Source organism: Lipophrys pholis, assembly GCF_963383615.2.
Source record: "Lipophrys pholis genome assembly, chromosome: 18".
Taxonomy (NCBI): Eukaryota; Metazoa; Chordata; class Actinopteri; order Blenniiformes; family Blenniidae; genus Lipophrys; species Lipophrys pholis.
Window position 1 is genome coordinate 11,741,337 of NC_137646.1, and position 18,993 is coordinate 11,760,329.

General features: G+C 42.3%; 1 protein-coding gene across 1 annotated transcript in view; it reads right to left on the reverse strand.

Annotated features, from left to right (window-relative positions):
• Positions 1-18,993, reverse strand: part of LOC308123694 (neurexin-2-like) — a gene marked incomplete at its 5' end in the record, with an annotated part of 459,246 nt that overhangs the window by 116,777 nt on the left and 323,476 nt on the right. The window contains one exon of the mRNA XM_080486315.1: positions 10,463-10,644. Coding sequence (XP_080342441.1) covers positions 10,463-10,644 — 182 coding nt within the window. The remainder of the gene's footprint in view (positions 1-10,462; positions 10,645-18,993) is intronic.

Here is an 18,993-nt window from a genome sequence, read left to right on the forward strand (position 1 = left end):
CACAGAGACATTTATCTTGCAGTCATACAGCACTCGGGACGGGGACAATAGTCAGACTGTACAAACGTGGACGGATGGAAAAGATGGAGAACAAACAGTGCAACTTTTCCCCACCAGGTGATCATTACAGGCAGACTGAAGCGACACAGACAAGTCTGCTCTTGGACCCTAATAGCTTATTGATCCGGAAAAGCCTTCCGCTTCTATGCTCTCACAGAATACACGGCCAGCGTGAACTACAAGTACAATGACCTATAGGCAGGTAGGCTAACTCACAGGGCCCTTGTTAACAAGAATCTGACATTTTTATAGACTTATCGTCTCAGTGTTCCAATTTTATCTTACGAGAAAATTCAGCAAAGATAACAAGCAACATAGGAAAACTCAACAAAACGTATTTAGAAACTACTTTGAATGGCTTCATGCCACATGTAGTGAACCATAGAAGTGATATTCCTTTCATTTTCATTGTTGTGCCGATGCATTAAGAACATTGGTGAGTACATCCTCCTCAGGAGAGACTGAATGCTGCTGTGGCAGCTGCCCTTTATTACACCGTGCCTCCAACCACACATCAATCAGTCATGTCAGCACGAGTGCTTGTTCATCAGTTGACGAAGGCTAAAAAGCTTTGTGCGTTGTCACATTGACGGTTGGGGTGTGGTCAAAAGCACAACAAGGAGAAGTCTGACCAGGCTTCAAGGGTTGAAGAATAAGTTAATTTTACATCCAGCATGATTTTTTTCCTGCGTTTTTGTTTTCAGACAACAATAAAGAATTGTCTGTTTGGTACTGAGTGCTCCCAAGAAACTGCTGACTTACAATGTAGACAAGCACTGTTTGTCATACAGACCAAAGTGGAACACTTCATGCCATATCCGGAAACTGATGCTTCAAGGGTGAAGTGCACTTTGATTCTTTAAGGACCTTTCCCAGCAATTGTAGTCCACACACAAACATGTGGGCTGCAAGAGCAGACTGTACATTTATTTATCTATGGTGTTGAGTGTCACAAAGTAAATGGCAGGTGGACTACATACAGTATGAGGGGGACTTTTCTTGGTTGGCCAGGTGTTCATTCTGGAACTAGAAACAGTATTTGACTTCTAAAGCAGGTACACATCTAGATTTTGGGGGAAAGATGAGCATGAGTTTACTGGGCATGTGAGTTTAGATGTTAATAAAGGAAGAAGGTGTTTAAATTATGGACCTCATTCATGCAACACACCAACAATCAGTGCGTCAGTTACATAATCCTGGTACAGCAGCTCAGTGGCTCAGAGTATTGGCTTGGCCTTTACAGGGACAACATAAAAACTCCTCATTGAAAGTTTAGCGTGTTTGAAACAGGAAGTTTCTTGTGTGAGGAAAACAACACTGACATTTGTTGCATTGTGTCACATCCACAGCATTCACAATTTGTGCTTTAAAATATTCAGAACAGCACTGACAACCCAAACACAGTTAACAAAAAGTCATATAAAATAATCATACTGGTGGGGGTCAAGGGTCATGCTCAGGGACTCACAGTGGTGACATGTCCAATGTTGGATTCCAACCTGCAAACTTTCAATCTCAAATCTGCTTCTCCAGCCTCTCAGCCACCACTGCCCCAAAAGGCCTCAGCATTCCAACAAAACGCACCAATCCAGTGGAGTAAAAAAGACTTTTCTGTCTAATGCGTTTGGAGATTAAGCCAATCAGTTGTTGAGCAGTTTTCAAATTAAATGTGGCACCAATTACAGCCCCGCTGCACACTATCCTTAACCAACATCCCCGGTGAAATGACTGGATTTTACTTATGAGTGATTAGACTGAAAAGGAATCCATCAATCCATGTGTGTGGGGGGTGGGCTTGAGATGGAGCCCCTAATGACCTCCGCACATTCAAATGTAGCCGCCCATTATGAAATCTCCGACGTCCCATCTACCCCTTACCTCACGTCCACGTCCATCCCACATCGCTACACTGCCCGGCCTGCTTCTCCTCCACATGAGGGGACAATTAATTAGTGATGGGAAAGAGAGGGATTAATCGATATGCTGTCAGGCTCCCGTCGGCTGAGAAGAGAGACCCTGCCAAACCCACCAGGACCCGATCTCATTACTGACGGCGGCCCACGCTCCCCTTTGCGAGGCAGCTGCATTCATCAAAGCAGTGCCTTCCTGTTCCTCCCTCCATGTTTGCACCCGAGCCCTCCCTCCCGTCAAGATGAAGGAGAGTAGGTTGCCAAAGTGACACCCATTTAAGAAGGGAGAGGACAGGCGGGGTGTGTGTGTGTGTGTGTGTGTGTGTGGGGGGGGGGGGGGGGTATAAATGGGGGGGGTCGCATGTAGTCATGTCCTTGTAAATTGTAACCGTGTGCATGTATTGGAGGGTGTACTTGGCCTCATCATGCTTGTTTAGTGAGTGAACGTGAAGGTGTCCTTGCAAATGTGTCTGCGCACAAATCTAGCAGGAAGAGAGTGGTGACTGACTCTGGTACTGACAGCTAGTTAGGAGGCAGACCGTGTGTGTGTGTGTGTGTGTTTTAGTGGAGGCGTGGAGCAGAGGATAAAAGCCTCTGCCTCTCCCTGACAGTTTTATCCGCATCACCATCTGCCTTTATCTGACGCCAGCATCTCCCAGCTCCTCGCCGCACTCTGAAAGCTCTCCATCCACCCCGTTCTACTCACTACTCATCTTCTCCCAGGCTGCTGTTGCGTGTCACATCATATTTCTCAACCTGTAATTAAAGAGTTGCTGGAACGCAGTGTTGGGGTGCCCCTAAAAAAATTGTCTTTCAGTCACTCTGGCTGTCCAGTAGTTAGAAAGGAAGAGATCAGAGCAAACTAATTAAGTGAACTTTGTGAATGCAAGAGTATCGAAAGTCTGATCGCTTTCTAAGGCCCTGTTTGCACAGCAATGTTCTGATAACGATGCAGTTAACATGCCAGGCCATGAGTTGGCGCTATTGGTTGTTTTCACCCGTCTATACGACATCAAGGTAGGCTCAAGTTCCACCTTGGGAGCTGTCTCCAAAAAGTTTCGTTTTCAGTGGTTCTGCGCACCCAAAAACACAAAAAGTTCATCTACTCGTGCATATGTAGAAGAACTACTTACCGCAGCGGTGGTGCAAAAGCACAGTAGCAGCGCTTCCCCCGTCTACTCGGGACCGAGCTGGAGAGTTCCCAGAAAATATTGTTTCCTTAACTGTAAATGGCAACGGAGCCCTAGCGCTTTTGAAAACTTTCACCTTGAGAGCCGTATTCAAAAAAATGACCTTATCACCGGCTCTGAGCACCGGGAAGAGGGTAAAAGGCGGACTGGGCGATTTGGACAAAAAAAAAAAAAAAAGAAGTATGACTTTGTAAAGAAAAATTCAAGTTTCAATTAAATTTAAAAAAAAAATTCTCAATGCACTTAAAAATTACTAAAATCATCTGATATATTGTCAAAAGTGCAACTTTATTGCTTTGATTGTCCTCAGAGTTAAAATGCATGTAAATAATCCCAAAATAAAAAGCTAATTAGGCTGTCATTCAAACAAATTCAGGCTTTAACCCAGGTTTTAAGTAAAAATGCAACAGAAACTACGGAAACCCACAAGGAATGGTAGAACAAAAAAACTGGGGAAAACAAACAAACTTGAATTTGCAAACTAAAAATAATTTCTAGGTACAAATTTGATAAATCAATTTTTTGCCCAGCCCTAGGTAAAAGTTGGTTCTAAAGGACAAAATGCAGCCAAATTGCTCCAGCAGCAGAGTGTACTTCCTCACCGGGGCGCCTCCTCAAAGCAGAACCAGTCACAGTGAACGACGGCTCCCTGACGGTTAATCAGATGCAGCCCTTATTTAATGCTTCCAGCCTGGGCCGGACAGCCAGTGATGGAGGAACTCGCAGGAGGGCCTGCTGCGCACTGTGCACCAGCCCATAACTGCAGATGAGACACTTCCAACAGAGCAAGCTATAAATGTAACGACGGCAAGGCTGTAAATACAAACAGACACCGGCAACGAGTGCAAGTCTTCTGGTGTGAAAGGTGCATCTGAACTGCTACAACTTCACTCTGCCATCTGTCAGACCGTTTTGTAAGTTTATGAGCAGCTCATGAAAGGAATGACTCTGATATCTGCTCCTTTCTTCATTAATGACTCAGCTCTCGATGCATAACAAATAGCTACAATTTGCCTCTTGCTTTTTGTGCGCTTTTATTGCTTTGAGTAAAAAGCAGCAACATAATAGTGCACGTTTTAGCACTTTTAATCATGGAGCACTACTTGAAACTGTATGGTAATTTCTATTAATTTCTAATGAATCATAAAGTTGAAGCTCGTAAAAGTTTAGCGGGGAATTTCTACACGAGCTCCACACTCCAGCCGGGGTGCAAAACAGAAGACAAACCGGGTTTTCTTCAGTGCCTTTGTTTACAACTCCGGTCGGGATGGCTGCCTGCAACTGCTGTCACCCGAGCCAGGTGTCGGGGACAGCGGAGCATGAAGCTAGCAGAATGACAAGGCGTTCCAGCCAGGCTGAAATGAAAGGCAACACCTCTCTCGTGGCCCCAGTCTACAAATTGCCATTGTTTGTTTACGCGGACGAGCCGGGACGATCAAGTCAGCACAAAAACAACAGAATGTTGCACTTTTGTTTTGCACAGAAGTATGACTTCAGGGGTGGGGGAGAAGGATACGCCAAGCTTTCACCCTCAATCTGGTGAGGCGCACGACAGGCGGAGGATGAATCTTTACAGCACTCAAAAACAATGCTGGAGAAACTGCAAAAAAAAAAAACTAGAGTCACCTGCTTTGAAACCTGTTCTGGAAGTGATTGTGTTCCACCCGAAAGAAATGGTCCATAAACCAAAAGCTGATTCTTTCTTTTTTTGTTTTTTCTTTCTGCAAGGCAGATGAAGATTTACAAGATTTGGAAGTTTAAAACTTTGGTGTAGCGAATAAATTTGAACCAGCAATATGCTGGTAGAGGCTTTAACAAAGTTCTTTCTATCTAAATGATACCCAGTTTCTCGATGCGACTGGTTTCCAAGGTCTTGCAAGGACATCTATCTTTTTTTTCCAGAAGCCGCTGATAGGAGATTTAGCTATCAGCCCACTTCCATATCTGTCAGGACCCTTCATTCCCATGAACACCCGAGGCCCTGATGGTTGGAAATGTCATGAAGATTGGTGAAAATGATGTCCTGCCCTCCCAAACGAGCAGTTTTCACTTCTGTTGAGCTAACATCTCGTACGCGGGAACATTCTGTCTGCTAAATTGAAGAAAAAGGGGAAGACATAAAAGTTTTTCTCAGTCCTGGTCTGATTTAAATTGTGCACAGTGAAATCCAAAGAGTTTGACGGGTAAATATAAAGCAAGATTTTTTTTGGACAATCTAATCTGCATTGCAGCTGTAAATTTTGTAGGTTGCTTCAAATATTGAGTCCGCCTGTACGGAGCTCATTAAAACTTTCACATCTGCTTGAGTGTCAAGGTTTATTCTTCACCTTGGAGACACTCGCCGTTGGTGAATAATCTAACAGCGAGGCTCGCTGACTAACTGTAGCAAGAGGAACTTGTTCAGGAGACACTGGTTTGCCAAACTGCGCAATCAAGTTTCTGCAAACCATGAATACATTGAATGTTACTGAAGGAACTCTGTTTTGTTTATTTAATTACCTCTGCAGTAGTCAACTGAAGTAATATTAAAATGATAATGGGATCAATAAAGAAAATAAGTTTACACAGAGTAAATAAGGACAAACTTACATATAGAAAAACACTAAAATCACTGAAATCCCATTGAAAACCATGTCAAACTGTGTAGACCATTGTACTAAATTTATTTCAATGAAATTGGATGTATTCAACACAATCTACTATAAATGGCGAGTGCATTTATCTTGATCTTCATGCGCATATGACCGTGAGTCCAAACTAGTCCGACAGAGGCTTCGATCCGGCCCACAAACCCACCAAGCAAATTATAAAGTTTTTATCGAAAGCATCGAATTTTTAACCACAGCTCTCTTAAGAGTAGTGGAATAATGCAAAACTGAGAAGCAAGCTCAGATATGTGATGCTGCCATGAGGGCGATAGCGACCTCGTTGCTACCAAACTGGTAGTAGCCTAAAAAGCATGTGTAAGGATGAATTTGTAAAAACATGCACACAAAATAGACAACATAAGGGTCTTTATCAAACAACTACATGAACCACTGTGATGTACAATACCCACTGCTCACGACTTCCAGCTCCCACTATGAACAACTACCATGTTCATCTAAGCAATGTGAATAAAAGGCGACTGGAAGTGCAGAGTATTCTTAAAAACATTTCACTATTCATCCGAGAGGCTTAATTAGATGTTACTGACTCTTGGGGAGTTATGCGGTATTTAACATCTCTGGGTGATTAAATAGAAAGGAACTCCCCACCAGTCGCTAGAGCTGATTAAGTGTGTTCTTCAAGAGTAGACAGCAAATCCACACCACTTCTGTTTACTACCGCTTCATATTCTCTGACCTAGTTGACAGACAATCTTTATAGACATATGAGCAGTGCTGCACCGCAATATGCAATATGCAATATGCAATATGCACAGTCATGTTTGGCCGGCTCGGCAATGATTCATCCCTGTGGCATTTTCCAGATAATGTATTTCCAAGCTTTTTCATCTCAAACTCTCAAAATGTCAACTGGGAACTTTGCCGCACTTTTGAGACACACACACGGTAAATAATTAGGATGGCGTGAGAAACAAGGTCTTGCAAGGATATGGCCATGTCCTTTTCAATGTAGCTGTAGTCAGCAGATTCAGCCGTAAGCACCTTTTACCACAAGCTCAACTTTCCATCTCCTACCCCGGGGCCTGATGACAGCATGTCAGGGAAGATGTAGTGAGTGATGTCCTGCCCTCTGTCAGGTAAATGGACAGAAATGGAAGGGGGGTTGGGGGGGGGGTCATGAAAGTGAAGGAGGCCTGCTCAGGGAAGAAGTGTATATAAAGAGACGGGTGGTTGGTGCAAGATAAGGAATAATGCTCTTTCACATCCCGGTGGCCTGCTTTTATCAGCCGTGCCCACCAGTGCCAGTATTTCTAGTTAGGCAGGTGACGACAGCATCCGTGAATGTTTATCAATATAATTTCCTGGAATGGTTGTAATTCGGGAGTCTCTGGGTCACCGACTTCTGAATAAATTCCTTACTGAGTAATGGCTTTCTTGAAACATTTCTTTAGGATTTTATAATCAGCTGGATACACTCGGAGCATCCGTAATAAAGAGCAAACTGCTATTTTTATAACCGGGAGACCAAGCGAATGACCAACCGCCCACGGATTTGGGCCTGGAGGCCACGGCCACCGCTGGAATGTGGGGCTATTTCGAAATCTGATTGGGTCCGTGAGGCCCCCCAAATCAGGTGAGATGATACGGGGCTACGACTCGCAGGTTCTCAGCTCTAATTTGCCTGTACTTCTCCCCTTTCGAAGAGAGACAGGCGTAATTAACAGGACCAAAACACCCACCGTGGGCTGAACACAGTCATTTAGGGGAGCGACTCGGGAGGAACGGCAGCAAATGAAATGTAATTGCAGTGGGAGCAGAGGAGCCGGGCTGGCGTGTCGGAGCCACTGGTGTGTGTGGGAGAGGGAGGGGAGGGGAGGAATGAATGGGCCAGACATGAGGGAATGAGGGAGTAAATGAAAGACACAGAAGTTAGATAGAGAATATGCACTCAAGAGAGGAGGAAGGCTAAAGAATGACTGATGAAGGATCATGGGCGACGGGGCTGCGATAAACAGCGAGGACATGTACCTTCAGGTTAGAATGGAAATAAAAAAGAGAACGATGAGAGAAAACTCCATGCAAAGTTGAACCAAAGGTAAAAAATGAGTTCAATGAAACTATAGAACGGAAACAAACATAATTTCAGACCTTGCAGGTAGAAGGGTTTACAATAGACTTTATGACATGTTAGTAGGCGTACCAAAGTTAGGTTGTTTATCAATTCTTACATGTTCTATTTTTAGGAGCTAGAACTTTTTAAATCATTATGATTCCATCATGTCAAAATGTTGGGTATTTTGTTTGGTGACAAATTCAACTGATAACTTCTCGGGAGTTGAGAAATGTATTCCCATGGCGTTTTACAGCACCCAAATACACTGATGGCAAAAAGGGAGTTTTTGTTGCAGCACTCACAGCGTTGAAAATTACATTTACAAATTCAGCAGAGACGTCTCATTAGAGAAACAGTGTTTTGTTACTCTGAATGACCCCACTGAAAACACTGTCAAAGATTCTGGCAGGGACCAAGCCTTTCAGGTTTGGAGTAGTAAAAACTGCTTACAGCGAGGTCCAATGGATGCATGATTAGTTACGAATAAGAATGCAATGATACCACTTTTTTAAAGGACGAGTGCAAGAACGAGTATTAACCTTCAGCTACTTGCCGATACCAAGTACTGATATAAGTACTTATAAAAGGCCATCAAACCAAATTCATACTTCATATGGAAAAGATATAAAAGGCTCATTCATGAGCCGCCATGTATGAGTATTACTACCTTCACTTCTGCATGTTTGTCAGTGATTAGGTAAGTAACTGAACGGTTTTTGAGATGCTTACCTTCAAGAGCAGTACATTTACTTGTGATTAAGAACAATTTAAGCAATGTGTGCCAGCAGTGGTAAATAACTACAATTTCCCAGTACTCTGGTTTTGGAAATGGGTGAATGCTCTTGTTATTGCTCTGGTATGGACTGGGGACTAATCCACAGTGTACACTGGATTTTCCAGGTCAAGGATTAGGTATTCTAGTTTTGGTTAAAAAATAATATGTTGCAGAGCAACCTTTGCTATAGTGTGGCTTCCCCTCCTTGGTGTACCTCAATTTTGTTGAAATAGGCTGCAACACTACCCCAATGCTAATAAATAACACTGTGATGGATGGATGCGTTGGATGGGTGGAGACATGGACGATAATCTTAAATTCTTCCATTTTCAGCATAGGAAAAAAGTGGCATATTCTTTATGATGAGATTCTACAAATGCAAACAAAAGGAATAAATGTACTAACTTTCTGATGTGGCAAATCCCGATATAGGCTCTTGTTGCCCTGTGCTGCTCTATTGATAATTCTATGACCGGTTGCTTGAGTCTTTCCAAACAACCTTTTTTTTTCTAAGCAACATCAGATGCATAACAACAAGCATTGGAGCCTGACCCATCTCTGCTCCATCTCCACTCAACCCCTGTATCATATGTTACGTCCGCAGCGTTTACAGCTCCAATCTTTCATCATTACATCCATTATCATTATTTATTGCTTATGCCAGGAGCCTTAAAATTGGCCTTGACCTTCCCGTTCCACTCAGCCCCTCTCCTCTTTCTCGGCCCCTCTCCTCTTTTTCACCCACCTCTCTGCCTTTCACATCATCCCCTCCCTCCTTCGCTCTCGGTTTACAGAGCACTGGATGAGAAGCGACCCCCGGGGGTCAACTGTGTTCCTGTCGCTTCCAGGTACGGGCGGCCCAAACAAATTGGGGTCACTGGGATGTTGAAGTGGTGTAATCTCACACACACATACACACCTGTGCAGATGGCTTAGCCCAGATAAGTGTAGATCTTAGCGATGCTGTCTTATCACTGCCCACTTTAAGTGAGTGTAAGGCAACTGCAGGAGCGGCGCAAGAACACGCCTACCAGCTGGTATACACTGAAAACACTGCAGCCAACAACCCAACAGTGGAGTTAATTGTGACTCCGGCAGCATGACAGGTCAACAATAGGTGCCGCGAGTCACAGAAACTCTATGTCACGAGAATTAGTGAAAAAAATAAAATAATGAAGAAGCACAGAGGCCAATGACACTATTAGATCTTTTGTAAATACATTTTTAAATGCCTGCTGTCCCCTAATTGGCATTTAAAAAGATCTTTGTACGTGGGTTTAAATGACCTTTAAGCTGAACATATGAAAGCAGTAAAAGTAGAAATGAGGGTAATAACTGTCCCGACATGGGGAAAAAAGAAATTCTGATGTGTGATTATCCATTTTCTGGACTGAGCCCAGGCTGATTCCTGGGCAGTGACCCATTGAAGTACTGAAAATTGAAATGCCATTTCAAGGGTTGCCTGTTCAGCTTCAAACCAAGTGCTTTAAATATTTATCTTATTGAGTTTCCTATTTTCATTGTCCATTGACCACAGAGAATGCAATATATGCATGTTTACGTAAGCACAAGGTATTTTTACTCAAAACACTCCAATTCTGGCCAATATTTACTTTAATCATTTCAACTCAACATTACTCCCATTAAACCACCATTATCCTCATTCCTGTGCATCAATAGCCTTATCTTCTTTTTCCACCAAACTCTACTATAAATACTATAAATCCTCAGTTTTCTCCCCTCAGTATTTGATCACACTGAATACACCATTTTCTTATGAAATCCCTGAAAAGAGGGTATCTTACTATGTGCAGCTCCAAGAAGTCTCCCAGTCCTTTGGCGCTCTCCACCCTGACCAGAACTGCTTCCTTCAGCTGCGTGCTGAAGCCCACTGCCAGCCGGTCTGCCCGTGTGCTCGGCCGGTCATTGGGTGGCCAGGTGTATGTGATGAGGGCTCCGCCTCGCCCGAAGATGTATGTTGTCCCAGCTGCAAAACACAAGGAGAAAGATGGAAATGTAAGTCTTCACATGACAAAAACAGAAAAAAATTATAATTCATTAAGCATCAGAGCTGTCAGCAAAGTGTTGAAAACAGTCCTTAGAGATTTTGATCCACATTGACATGCCTGCATATAATCTTTAATAGTCCAGTTTTGGTGAGTCTGTGTGAATTGAAGCCTCGGTTTCCTGTTCTGATCTGACAACAGTGACAGGAAGTGTGCCCTTCTTCTGCTGTAAGACCATCAGCTCCACCCCATCGGAAAAGCTCAGAGATCCTCTGCATATCTGGTTGTAGCCAGTGGTGATTTGAGTCGCTGTTGTCTTTCTATCATCTCCAACCAGTCTGTTCATTTTACTACATCACCAAGGCATTTTATTGCAAAGAACCAAAGCTCAGAGGATGTTTTCTATTTTTCAGACCATCCTTTAGAAAGCCTAGAGATAGTTGTGTGTGGAAAATCCCAGAAGATCAGCAGTTTATCATCATCATTACTCAAACCAGCCCATCTGGCACCAATGTTCAAAGTCACTTGAATCATCTTTCTTTTCCATGCTCATGCTGAGTTTGAAATTCAGCAGCTCATCTTCACCATGTCCACTTGCCTAAATATATAGATTTCCTGCCATGTGATTTGCTGATGAGGTAATAGCATTTAGAAGTATTTGAACTGGTATACCTAAAGAAAAATATGGTAAATGTAGTCCCTTACTGTGTTGTTCACTCGAAATAAGACCAGCCTGTGGTGTAAAATGGCTACTCCAGTGTATGATTTGTTTCTGGACGAACAAACAGTAAAGAACCTTGAGTTTTTCTTTGTTTTTGCAGAGTATACATAATGTAAATGTCCATATTTCCAAAACAAACCATATGGCTTTGAGGCTAATGCCAGTTACAAGCTTTCATGGCAGCATCAGCAATATCTCTGGTATCGCTGATACCTGGTACTCTTAGGAAATTTGGTAAAAGGAAAAAATCTAATGTTTAGTGGGGCAGATTGGAGCCTCTTGTGAGATGTTTTTTGGCCCATCGGCCTTATGTCACCCCCCTGTTAAAACAATGTGAAGCTTGTAGCAAACAGTCATTATCACCACCTTTACCTGCGTGCAGCAAGAAAAGAATCCCCAGGAGTGATCATTGTTCTATACTACTGGAGACAGCTGTTGATGTGTAAAAGTTTTAAATGCTATTTTGAGGTTGCAGTTTTTCTAATAAATTGCTGAGTCAGGAGCTATTACTGATAGCTTACCGTATAACATCACAGATGGTGGTAATCTGCCTGACGACTGAAAAGCTGTAATCAAACATTTGATCTTCACATTGTCCAAACTCTTATAGAATAAAAACCCATTTAATGTAAGCGCCGTTGTCAAGTTTTTCAAACACAGTTTTAATCAGGTACAACAGCTGGCTAGCTCAGGTAGCTCATCCGCTATTAAAGCAGGAGTAAATATTGTCCTGTACCCCTGAAGACAGCTGTCAGTGACTAAACGAACTTGCCGTTATGTTGAGCTTCCACTGTTTCTCCTAGACTGCCGAGTAAGCAGCTATTAATGCTAGCGTAGCTTATAGTATAACATCACATTACAGTGGTAATTTGCATGCTACTCAATGATGCTATTGGGTGTTATCCTCAAGCACTTTATCCTCACAACGTCCAAACTCTTCTCCAGAGAAACCTATTACACAAACCCCGAGTCAGCCATTTATTGATACATTGTTTAGATGAGCTACAATAGCTCGCTAGCTCATTTAACTCAATCAAAATATGAGTTAACATTATTCTGACAGTGAAGGCAGTAATTGGTGATTTAAAGAATTAATTGTTCTATCGAGCTTGTAAAGTTTCTGCTAAACTGATGAGTAAGACTGTCTTGAAACTAATGCAGATTATTGTACTACTATATTCACAGTGGTAATCTGCGTGTCGACTATAAGCCCAGACCTCAAATGACATTTTCAAGTGAACACGGACATCTTTTGTTGTGTTTAGGTTGTCCGTTTACAAAACAATGATGCTTGAAGCCAGTAATAACGCTCCTTTACTAAAATGGCTCCCAAGATGGTGAAACTGCTATAACTTCGTCTCCATGGAAAACGGGAGAAAATGCAACTTTTCTGAAATGTTGCCATTGCACATGCTCACCGTGGCCACAATATATAGTTCTTCAGCACATGTTCAGTAGATGGACAATAACAATGGCGGCCTCCAGAGTGTCATGACTTCGAGTACAAAATATCTTGGGACTAGAAGGTTTTTAAGTTCAGAGTCACTTTATTTGCAATACGACTTGATCGTCTGTCCATATGAGTGTCTATGCTGATGTCGCTAATATTGCCAATATTTAGAACACTGTTCTCTGCGCCTGTGTGTGTGGTTTCATTACAAAAACAAGCAACGGCGCCAACTCGTGGACTGACAAGCAAATTGCATCGTTATCTCGTTTCCGTGTAAACGCTAAACATTTCTCAAACAAAAACGCAAAAAAAAAAATGTTTTCAATTGAAACATTGTTGCGTAAACGTCGTATGCAAATGACTGGTGTTAGTTGTTGAAACCATGTAGTGGAGCATTTATTGATATGGCGTTTCAAAGGATAGTTAGCTCAAAGTTTTTTCATCGACTATCTAAATCAACTAAAATAATAAAAGTACTAATCTATGTTAAACAACGCATAACAAAAGTTATTTAGTGTGTTTCCCTGTTGCTTTTTGCTTCGCACTCCTGCCAATCATTTGAGCCAAGTAGCTAAAACTTGGTCCAAGCAGACGCCCAAGGTGAGCAGTAGAAGCTAGTATGGCTAAACAAAATGAAGAACAACCTACAATAAAATAACAGGCTGTTCCAATATAGTGTGCCAAGTTATAATTTTTATTCATATACACTGATAGTTTAGAGAACATCAAATATATAGAACACCATTAAATAATTTGGGCAATGTTTCAAAATAATATTTATAAAACATTCCAATGAAGTCAAGGAGAAAATCTTTCAATTATTGCAGTACCGAAGGACCTCTTTATTGAAAATAAATTGAACAACCTTGCATACGGGTTAATTGTATTAACCAAAATCTTAAAACAAATTCTTAAAACTGGCTGTCGCTCGCCTTTGGGATGATAATTGGCCCGGCCACTGCAGTTTCAGTTGCCCTCAGCAGCCTGCAGTTGCGCTGCATTCAAACTAGGGCAAACTGACAAACTTTGTGTTGGCTAGGCTGTCAGTGCAACCACCACCTCTCAACATCAACAAAAGAAATTCCTCAGATCTCTCTGTCAAAGGAACTTTGCCTCAACAGTATTTTGAGTTCTAGGCTAGAAAAAGAAAAAAAGATCTACCCGCTCTGTACACGGAGCAATTTAAATGTTTGAACTGTAATAGAGGAGTTCGGACTTGGCTTGGCTCCAGCGAGGCCGATGGTGGACGAGAAAAGACGGGAGTTGTCTGTGATTAGCATAGAGTAATGAAACCACAGTGAACTGCTCTCAACCCAGCGGGCTGTCTGTCCTCCCCGGATTATACATACAGCTCGTCTCCATGCTAATGCACGCGCGTGTCGCCATATGAAGCACAACGCAAGCAAACAAGAGACTTGCTGCTCACGCTACCGCCGCTCGCCGACTCGCATTAATTAATCACGCTACATTTGATCAGAACAAATTAATGGAAATTCTCTTGTAAGAGAAAAAAACATTCCCAACTGCATTGGCTGAAATAATCCGAGGAGCGCAGAGCATGAAATACTGCAAACATTTTTTTGTTGTTTGTTTGGTTAATCCGTAAATTACATTCAAACAATTACGTGTGGACACAATTATGTGCAAATGCAAGCTCAAGCGGTACAAATTACTGAACAGGACACTGGAAAACCTTCAGTTAAAAAACTAATAACTTGCTAAAACAATTTAAAATCTGTTATAAATTCATCAAGGTGGTGTTCACTCTTAATCCATACCCATGGTAGTCAAACTCTAATAAAGCCCTTATTGATATTTCTAAGTAACTGCTCTTTGCAATATTATCTAAAGACTTGATTGCAGGCACTAGTGCATGAAGAAACTATATATATATATATATAGTATAATGCACATAGTAAAAAGTGGAAAACAACCAAGCATATTTCTGAATAGTGTATAAAATCCTAGACGTGAAGAACAAAAAAAAAAGAGGATAGAGACTTTTATTGCCGAAAGCAACTAATTACAAATCTAGGTCTAGTTAAATGTTTTGAAGTGAAATATGAAATGCGTTTTGGTAGTTTACACGACAACGATGCTCAGAGCCACTGTTTTTTGCGCACGTGTGTGGTTCCAGTACATAAACAAACAACGACACCGACTGGTGGCCTTACATGAAAACTACATCGTGTTCAGCATTTCTCTCATTTAACAGGCATGATTTTCAAAAAAGCAGAACTTGTTGTGTAAAAGAAAACAAAGGATTTTCAGTTGAAATGTTGTCATGTACACAAGTCCCTAATTTCTTTTTAAAGTTTACAATACTATGCAAACAATTGATGCAATTACATGAAGACGACATATAGCAAGTGTTTGCTTCACTTCATATAGTTTAGACTGCAGAGGAACAATGCTAGCGGCCATTTGTTCAGTTACTAACTTCGGGTGGCTTTGAATATTGCTTCTCAAGGATTTTGAGAATGTTGCCAATTACATTCAGTTTTAATGTAAATTTAAAGTGAGGGGGAAAAAAATGATACGGACCAACAGGTTTGCATGCCGTGACTATTACGCGCAACAATGTTTTCTGAGGTTCATAAAGACCTCAGTGGGTGTGTTCAGATCTTGGAAGATGAAAATCCGAGGCTGTATTGTCTGCTGGGCCACGAGGCCGTCGGACAACATCCAGCAGCTCGCACTCAGTCATACGGCGGGAAAAAAAGAAATGCGACTGATACAGAATGAAGACGTGCGAGTCTTGTTGCTAGCCCGCGCGCACACTCACTCAGCTACCTGACACTTTCATTATCTAACAATCCGCTGGTAGCCATTTGAAATCGGCTGACACACACACATCCCTCCCTCTCTCTCTCTCTCTCTCTATCTCCCTCTCTCTCTCTCCTCTCCTCTCCTCTCCTCTCTTCTCTCCTCTCCTCCTCCCTTCCCAGTGGAGCTAAGCCCTCTGCTCAGCTCTTGTTGTTTTCTTGAGGCTGTATTATTTTAGCGCTGACTAATTATCGCAGCATGGCAAGGAGGGCTATAAAGAGGTTGTGCGCCGGAGGAGGAGGAAGAGAAGGAAGAGGAGGAGGGGAAAAATGAGAGGGTGAAGAAAGACAAGAGGGTACAGAGGCAGGGAATACAGAGGATGGGAAAGAAAGAGCGAATTGAGGATGGAAGAGAGAAGAAGTTGGTGTTCCATCCTTTCCCATCTCATGCTTTCTTTCCCGTATTTAATAACAGTGTAGCAGCGCAGCTTTGCAAAAAAAAAAAAAAAAAAAACTGGGCAAGAGACAACTGAGAAAGAAGAGGAGAAAAAGATTTCTAAAATGGCCGACAAACAGAGAGGGAGGGGAGCCATGTTGTGACAGACGAGACTGAAGCTACGTGGGGGGATGAAGGGGAAACGGTTATTGGAAAAAAAGTGATTGGGGAAAGACGTAATCGAATAAAACATTCAGTTTCTAAAATCCTGATATTTACTGTATGTATTATACAGTTCAATATTAGATATTTTTGCGACTTGATTTGTCTCTTGAAGTCCCAAAAACTTTTGCAAAAACAGAGGTACTTCTGATCAGTCATCAACGTAGCTCAGATCATGTCGGATGGATTCAAGAGTGGGTAGTTTTCTAAATGTCATTTCAATGCAACACAAGAAAACAACTTTGTTCTCAATCAGCAGCAGCATAGCACATTGTAAATCCATAAAATAAACTATATTTGGTGGTAGAATGAGTCCAACTGGTTCCCCAAAAATGCCTGTAGAAGTCTGTATGTGTCTGAGTGTGACTATCCATCTCTCTGTGTTTGCCCTGCAATGGAGTAGTGACCTGTCCTGATCCCTCTTTGCTCATTGGGGTAAGATGTCATTAAACTGGTTCACTCTTTTGTGGACTGTCCTGAGATCCCAAAGTTTGTGGTTCAAGACCCCCATTTCTCGCCGTCACTGTGCTGAAGTGTCTGTGTGCACGAGACAGATTTCCACGTTGCCGCAAATGGAGTGTGAACACTTTGTATGGCAGCTGTCACCTTTAATGTGCGAGTGTTTGAATGTGTCTGATCATGGAAAGAGCATTAAGACTGCTCAAGTGGCAAAGATGTACTGCATAAGTAAAGGCCACCTCGCACATACTCCACTGGGTGAGTTTTTTAAGCTGTTAGCTTCGAGAGAACATCCCTTAAAATAGTTCCCCAGCTACCACATATACCACATCCACAAGGCCAGTGGACGGCCCAGAGGAGGCAAAAACCTTTTCACTGGATCGCCAACAGTGAACGACACGTAAAAGACATTCAAGGAAACTAGTAATCAGAAAATCCTTGTTCACTACTATGTTGGAGGAAAGAGTTCATCAAGGTATGAAGCCATATATGTGTACCGTATACTTGCACCATGGATCTAGATATCAAATAGAGGATTTTATTTTCATTCAGTGAGTCAGCTAGCTGTTTATAGTGTGACACAATATAACGAGTATTAATGAGAAACAATGTCCCCAGTGTGCCTCTGAATGCTCTTTCATCTCAATTCCAGCCTTCGCATCATCTTGGGTGCATAATGCTAAAAGGTTTAATTTCTATTCTGGCTGGGCCAACTTAGTTGAAGGTAGAGCCAAGAAATTAGAAGGATCTCCAAACTAACTCACAATACATGTGAATGCCGGGGAAGTAATTAGAAATGGAAGGAAAAGCTAACTTTTCCAGTGGGATAAATGTAAGCACAATGTCGTCACAATGTACAGGAAGCTGAAAGTACTGGATTTTACATTCAGATAAGGGTGCTCAAGGCTGGATGAATCTCATTAGTTAAAGGTAAAATCCCAAAATATGGAACAACACTAAACATATACATGCACCAAGACAAAATGGCACCTTCTTTTAGAATCAGTATGTTCCTGTTGGGTGCAGCAGACAGCTGTGGATGGGCGATATAACGTATGGAGGGTAAAGGGTCCTCAAAACATCTCTCAAGAATTTAATACTAAGTGACATCTCATTTGGGGTGCGCCACAAATCAGAGAGGCAGCACGTAGAAGGGCCGCAAATCTTCTGTGTGTACTAGTAGTGAACTAATTCCCATCAATTAACACCCCTCTCAAGCGAAGCGCGTACCATATGCCTCGCTGTCCCCAGAGCATACTCTATACACCTGACGTCACTGTCGCAGTCACGCTTGTCACTTTTCAGTACGTGTTAATGATCAGCACTTCCTTGCCATGTGAATCACAGTCAGACAAATGACACAAAGTTTGGTGAGAAAACAAAGCATGTGTAGGAGTCCAACGACACTGACGAACACCTTTTTCTCATCGTCCCAAAGAGCCGCCGTTGACTTTGCTCCCCTCGATTTGTCCGGCTGACGGCGGCCACCTGCTGCTCCGCTCCGTGTTGGAGCGTTTATCCCCCCTCCGAACGAGGAGACAAAGGAAGCGCAGAGTCTCTAATGAGTAGTCTGACAGGGCGCATCCATGTGTCACTGTTCCTCCCCGCAAACACCTGCTGCTCGGGTTCAGGCGGAATCCGCCAAATATACTGCGCCACAACGCGGTAATGGGGCGGAGTAGATGGAGCGGAGAAAAGAGAGAGGAAAGGTGTTTCTCAAATCCAACGAGACAGGTCTGGAGGGCATTCTTCCATGCTTGTCACCAACGCAACGATTTCCTTCAAAATCCGGGCGCTTCCAAACAATATGGAGGTGAACGTTGCACAGAAGATGGTTTTCCATCGTCTGAAAGACGATGTTGAATTTTCAGAAAGTGTAATCTTGAAATGCCTCATAACAGTACTGGAGAGAAAAATTGAAGTTTGCCAGTAATGAGTAGGACCATGATTCAAACTTCATTGTTAATCAAGCCATTTGTTATAAATCATAATGTTGTTTTCTTCTGCTCAAGTGTTATTTGACCCAATGTTTCTTTGAATATGAGAAAAAAAACCTAATTAAAAAGTGTGGGAAAAAAAAACTGGATTGAAATTGTCTTTATTTCTATGAAACATATTCCACTCAGATGACCAACTCCACTCTGTTTCCAGTGGATCCAGGTACCATTGTCATGTGAACAGACACGCAAAACGCAACGAAAGTTTTCTGTTTTCACTTCAAACATTGAAAACTTCAAACCTCAATGTCTGAAGATCAGCCTTTATGAATTGTGAAAA